General features: G+C 61.2%; 1 protein-coding gene across 1 annotated transcript; it reads right to left on the bottom strand.

The window, feature by feature from the left end:
- Positions 1-65: 65 nt before the first annotated feature.
- Positions 66-4,590, bottom strand: PHOX2A (paired like homeobox 2A). Its single transcript, XM_074335835.1, has 3 exons — positions 4,220-4,590; positions 1,941-2,128; positions 66-1,072 (listed from the first exon to the last, which is right to left on the bottom strand). Exons 1-3 carry the CDS (start codon positions 4,434-4,436, stop codon positions 623-625), a joined length of 855 nt encoding a protein of 284 aa, XP_074191936.1. The 5' UTR covers positions 4,437-4,590; the 3' UTR covers positions 66-622.
- Positions 4,591-6,268: the final 1,678 nt, after the last annotated feature.

The raw sequence follows: 6,268 nt of genomic DNA, 5'->3' as shown, positions 1-6,268 counted from the left end.
AAAAATCAAGAGGAAACCTCTCTGTCCCATTGTCCTGGCAGCCCCTCCACTCTTCTAAGGGGCATACCCTCTGTGCCAGACCGGCTGCGGATGGGAGGAAAGGCGTGAGGGACAAATTGGCGGTTTCTACCCTTCAGGCTGCTGATTACTCCTGTGACCACTGGCCTTTGCATGGGTGGGGTCAGTGTGGGTGGGTCCCAGGGGTGGGGCAGCCGGTTGGTCACCATGGTGAGGAATGACCCAGCCTGCTGCAGAGGGAGGGGAGGAGGCCGGCTATTCCTCCTTGAAGACCTTCACATTCGAGCACTGTGTAAGGAACAGGCGTTTGATTCCGGTTCCAAAGAAAGCCAAGCTAGAAGGGGCTCCAGGCTCTCCTGGGGTGGTGGTGGTGGGCTGTCCCAGTGAAAAGTACCCCACTCTACTGGGTGGGGGTGGGTGAGGACGAGAGTGGCCCTGACTTGGTCTCCAAAGCTGGGGAGGGCACACCTAGGGGTCACACGGTGGAAGGCGGGGACGGATGGGGACTTCCAGGAAGGCGGCCGGGATGGGGACGGACTCTGTCAGGTCCTGGAGGGGCAGGGGCGTCTCTGGGGGCAGACCCGGAGCCTCCAGAGTCCGGCGGCTAGAAGAGATTGGTCTTGAGGGCGGGGCCGGGCTTCCGGTGGAAAGAGGACAGAACCCCCGAGAACGGCCCAGGCCCGGGCTCTGCTGGCTGCCAGGCCTTAAGCAGCTCGGCTGCTCCCGCGCCCGGCCCGCCGCCCCCACCGCCCGCCACGCCGGCCCACAACGGACCCTTGAGCGATTGTGGCCCCGGCCCAGGGCCGGGCCCGGAACCCAGGGCGGCTGGCAGTGGGCTGGGGCTCAGGCGCGGGCTGGCCAGGCCGGGTGCGGGCGGCGGCGGCAGTGACGCGGTGCTGTCCGGCGTTGGGCTGCACGTGGACTCCTTAGAGTCGTCGTCCTCGGACGAACAGCGCGCCTCGCCCTTTTTGGCGCCCGCTGCGCCCGCTGCACCCTTGGCGCTGGCCGCGCGCTCCTGTTTGCGGAACTTGGCCCGGCGGTTCTGGAACCAGACCTGTGGGCACAGGGGCTGGTCACCTGGGGCCATAAGGCACGGGTGAGTCCTCGGCCCGGAAGAGGCTGGGTCAGGATAATCACCAGCCTTTTCAGCGTGGCCCTTCTCCGTCCTCCACCACTCAGCTCGTCTCTCCTCCACTTGCCCCATCCTTCAGGTCCTTAGGGTCTTCCCTTTGGGATCTGCTCACTCGCGGACCCGCCTTCGCTTTCCTTGTCACCCAAGGACCTGTCTCCCAAATTCCCTCCTAAGAGACGCTCCGAGAGTACCCGCCTCCAGTGTCCCGCAGACGTGTAGAGAGGCTTAGGGCGCTAGAGAAACCTTTTGTTCAGGGTCTCCAGTAAAATCGGGCCAGCCCGATGTCTGTACTCGGATTTGTAAGACAGACAACGGGGTCGGTCCTGGCGCAGCTTTCCTCTGCCCTGCGCCTGCCCCAGGCTCAGAGGTTTCACAGCTGCAGAGCTGGGGAGGAGAACCTGAAGGAACTGACCCTCTTTCCCCCACTCCTCAGCCTTTCTGGGCCCTGAGGCCGCCCGAGGCACCCCCTTTAGCCATCGGCCTCCGTCCTAGCTTCCCGAGCACCTCTGCGTGCCCATCCCTACCAAGGGGACTGAAGGGAAATCGTGGGGCTGAACAGCTCATCTCTCCCGATGGCCTCAGGCCTGCCAAGTCCTGGCCTCACCACCTCCCCAGGATACCCGTCTTCTCCTGCCCAACTATACCCAGCCTGTGCCCTGGCCCCTGACCGTTCCTAGCTTTCCTCCTGCAGGATGCACCTGCCCGCCGCCTAGTGAGGTCTCTGTCCCACCGCCTCTCTGTGCCTGCCCCCTCCGCGGGTACACTTCCGTACACACGCGCGCAAACGCACCTGTACGCGAGCCTCAGTGAGGTCGATCTTGAGCGCCAGCTCCTCCCGCGTGTAAATGTCGGGGTAATGGGTCTCGGCGAAGACGCGCTCCAGCTCCTTAAGCTGCGCGCTCGTGAACGTGGTGCGGATGCGCCGCTGCTTGCGCTTCTCGTGCAGGCCCGACGGCTCCGGGAAGAACTTGTAGGGCACTACGGGTGTGCACGGGAGGGGGAAGCAATGAGGGTGGAGGCGTGAGGGGCCGCGCTCAGCCCGCTCCGTCCTGCCTCTAAGGGGATCGCTCACAGTTCCCCGCCCCTGGCACATCTCCTCTGCTTCGTTCTCATTATAGCTCGCTGGAGCCGGCAGGGGTGAAGGTGACAGGGCGCAGGGAGACCCAAAAGCAGCAGCGAGGGAACCAAAATCTGATCCTCCGGTCAAGGCCGCTGACCTGTTGTCGGCCCTCGCCGTGTTCCCTCCACCTCCAGCGTGTCACTCCCTCAGTCAGTCAGCCCGCTTGACTTCAGGTCCTGCCCTGTCCACCCTAGCCTTGCCTGGCTGTGAGGTCTTATCAGCATCGCTGCTTTCCCCAGTAACCAGTCCTGGACCTCAGCTGGGCGACTGAGACACCCTAGCCTGGGTCTACTTTCAATCCTGCCATGGGCTCTCTGCAGTACTGATCTGGCCCCCCTCTACCCTGCCATCTCTCTCTTTCCCAGGCCTCATTTCCTCAGCTGCATCTCACATGCCCTTCTCTTCCAGGTGTCTCCTCTTCCACTCTCCATCCACACCTCTCTTTAACTTTCCCCTTCTGGACCATTCTCTTTGTGCCCACTGGGAAGGGTCCTTATTTCTCCCCACCCAGGTCCCTCCATCTTTTCTTTGCTCCTTTTCTTCCCAGGCACCCCCTTCTGTGTCCCAGGTCCCCAGAAGTCGGCTGCAGCCCTCCCCCTCACTCTCTTCCCATCCCTGTTTCCCACCTTCCCCATCCCAGTCCCCAGTGCCCTATAGAAAGTGTTTTTGACACTATCTCCCCATCCCTCTCTCCAACCCCTGTTTAGGTCTCTGTATTTTTCCAGGGGTCCCCAATATCCTTCATCTTTGTCTTATCTCCCTAGTTCTCTATCCCCCTAGTCCTCATCTCCAATACCCCATTCCTATCCCCATCTTCTTCACCTGTTTCCAATCTTCCTTAGTCCCCATCTCCCATACTTCCTGTCTCCATCACCTGGTTCTTACCTCCATCTCCCCAACCCTGGGTCCCAATTTCTCCCAGGTCCCCAATCTTCCTATCTCTGCTCACATCTCTCTGTACCTGTCCCTATCTCCCCCATCTCAGAACCTCATCTCTCTGGGGCCAATCTCCCCATTTCCTTTCTCCATGTCCTCAATCCCCATCCACATCAGGCCCAGAGCACCCAGTCTCCCCACCCGTATTTCAGTTTCTGGCTCCATTTCTCTGGTTATCACTTCTCCAAATCCAGGTCCTTATCTCACCATCCCTCCCCTCCTCCACCCCCAGACCCCAGTCTTCTACTTGGGTCCCAGTGGTCTTTCCAGCAAGGAAGGAAATAAGGAGATTGGGTGGGGCAATCTGGGCTCTAATCGAAGGATAGGGATGGCTGAGAGGCTCCATGAGGCTGAGGGTTCAGGTGGGGACTTGGATCAAGGGGCTTGACTCTAGCTGGGAGAGTCTCTATGGGGAATGGGGAAATTAAAGTGGCTTAACGACCTGGGAACCCTTTTCTTCAGGTCACAGAACGGATTTCAGTGGTGCAAGAGGGTTTGTGCACAGGTGGAATGGGTCCAAAACTAGGCAGGAGGGGCCTGCTTCTGGGGCTCTAGGAAGGTTTCCATCTGAAAAGCTCAGCTGCTTGTAGGGGTCCTTGGGGGTGGGGGTCAGGCATGAAGTGGGGGTGGGGATGGGGATGATAAGGATGGGCCTGGAGGGTCTTCCAAGAATACAGGGGATGGAGAGGTTTGGTGGTCAATCTTTGCAGGTGGGGCCGGGAGGGCCTGGTGAGGGGCCTGGGGCTGGACCAGCCATCTGATTCTTTGACCCGAAAAGCGCGGGATAGGGATAGGGCATCGACAATGAGGAATGGGAAGGATGAGAGGGTGGGTCTCAACTCTGCCTAGGGTAACTATGTCTTACAAGGGGGAATTGGGGTCCTGCGGGGCATTTTCTGGCCAGGGCAGGGATGGCGGTAGCTTGGGAGACAGTCTCAATCACTTGCCGAGTAGGGAAGGGGTTAGGGGTTCTGCAGGATTTGGAGGGAGGGCTGCGCCGGGGCTGGGCTCACCTGCCGAGTAGGGTGCGGGCTGGTGGTCCCGTAGAGCGCCAAGCGCGCAGTTGGAGGAGCCGAGCGCGGGGCAAGGCGGCCCTGCCGCGGGGAAGGCAGGCCGTAGGGGGCTGTATTGGAAGCCGCCCGGCTGGCTGCAGGCGCCGAAGTCGCCGTAGGCGGACGCCTCCATGGCCGCCACGCACGAGTCGTACGAATTGAGGTAGGAGTAGTCCATCGGCCCGGGGGGCGAGGGCGGGGGCTGGACCGGGCCGGGTCGGGGTCGGGGTCCCGGGCCGGGTGCGGATCGGGATGGGAGTTCGAGCGCCAGGCGCCGAGGACCCAAGGCCGGCTCTGAGCGCCTGCTAGTCCGCCCGCCCCGTCGCGGCAGCTATCCGCACGGGTGCGACGCAAGTGCAGCTAGGCTCGGCCCGCGCGCCTTTTAACGCGCAGGACACCGCTGAGGGGGCGGGGCGGGGCGAGCTCCTCGGGGCGGGGCCTGGGCCGCCCAGGCCCCGCCCCCATCCATCCTCGACCCTTCCACCCCAAAGGGTCCTCGCCGCCTGCTGAGGGCCTCGGGAGGTGCAGGGCGGGGCTTCGCGGGACCGCATCCCTAAAGTCCCCATTCCACCCAAATCCAGACCAGACCTTTGGTCTCTAAGTATCGTGCCAGGCCAGAGGGTCCCGACCCCTTTCCCCGGTTTTCCCACCTGCAGCCCAGCAGAAGGGAGGGGAGACGGGCCCGGCAGCGCTCGTGTGAAGAAGTTAATTCAATTCGTCCTGATAACCGAGTTATTCCGATCCAGCCCTCGGCCCCGCCCCCAGCGAGGTCCCATCCTGGCGGGGACCAAGGAGGCGGCCCAGGAGGGGGGATGGAGACAAGGACGACGAAGAAACGGAGCCTGGGATGGGGGCGTGAATGGAGAGAGGAGACAGAGATGCAGACAGGGACGAGAGATACAGGTACACAGATGGAGACAAGGATGAGACGTGGGCAAGAGAGGGAGATTGGAGATGGGGGCAAGAGGAAGACAGGGACAGAGATGGAGACAAAGGTGAAACATGGACTAGAGAAAAGCAGGGATGGAGATGGGGACAAGGCAGAGAGAGAGGAGACAGGATAAGAGAGAGAGGGACAGGGGGATGGAGAAAGAGAGGAAGGCGACATGGAGACAGAGAAGGTGCAGGAACGAGACATGGACGAAACCAGGACTGCGATGGAGACGGGAGAGAGATGAGACAAAACAGGGCAGTGATAGACGCACACACGGAGGGACAGTTTCAGAAAGACAAGGCCAGAGACAGACACAGCAGAGGAACCAAGGCTGAGGGGCGGAGGGAAAGAGCCTTTGGAGAGCTGAGACCCACGAGCTGAGCGCCCAGGGCGCGTGGAAGGTGGTGCAGGCGCAGCGCGCTGCTGCCGAGGGGGAGGGAGGGTCTCTGGCGCTGAGGTCCCTCGATCCTCCTGCTTGTCCTGAAGGCCACACGACCTTGTCCTGCACTTTAAGGGACCGGCCTGCCTTTCCCCTCTCCTAATTCCCCCAGCTCAATCCTCCCCCTGCCGCCACGGGTGTGACCCTCTGGTTCCCAGTACTCTTGGCAGAGTGTGTGATGAAGGTCAGGCGAGGAAGTAACTGAATGACCCCTTCTGTCTCCCTCAGCCTTTTACCCTTCTCCAGAGAACCTTTTCTTCTCCTGGAAAACCACCTAGACTCAGTCAGGACCTGCCATACACGACTCTCCGCGGACTCAGCCACAAGCGTCTACACGGGACACAGAATCCTTTTCAGGAGAAGGAACAAAACTCTTCTGCCCCAGCAGCTCACCGAAGGTGCATTGGGCAGCTTTCCCACCCAGCCCCCAGCCTCCTCTACCCAAATCTTGGTAGGTCCTGCAGATAGGGGAGTGGAGACACAGAAGAAGCCAGAAGAGGAGGCGTCCTTCTTACTTACCAAAGCCCTTGGCAGATGAGAGAAGGGCTCCCAGAATACCCCCGCCCCACCCAGTTTACTAGAACAGAATACCCTCAGGTCTTCCACTTCCCTGGCCACCATTCTTTGCTTCACACAA

This window comes from Rhinolophus sinicus, linkage group LG06, assembly GCF_036562045.2.
Source record: "Rhinolophus sinicus isolate RSC01 linkage group LG06, ASM3656204v1, whole genome shotgun sequence".
Classification (NCBI taxonomy): domain Eukaryota; kingdom Metazoa; phylum Chordata; class Mammalia; order Chiroptera; family Rhinolophidae; genus Rhinolophus; species Rhinolophus sinicus.
Note: the sequence above shows the minus strand (reverse complement) of the source record. Positions and strands in the feature narration are given on the sequence as shown.

Excerpts from the sequence above, each read along its gene's own strand:
- PHOX2A (XM_074335835.1), bottom strand. The coding sequence starts at position 4,436 with ATGGACTACTCCTACCTCAATTCGTACGACTCGTGCGTGGCGGCCATG. Across the intron at positions 2,129-4,219 it reads GCCCGCACCCTACTCGGCAG|TGCCCTACAAGTTCTTCCCG; the intron begins GTGAGCCCAGCC and ends GCACACCCGTAG. Across the intron at positions 1,073-1,940 it reads TCACTGAGGCTCGCGTACAG|GTCTGGTTCCAGAACCGCCG; the intron begins GTGCGTTTGCGC and ends CTGTGCCCACAG.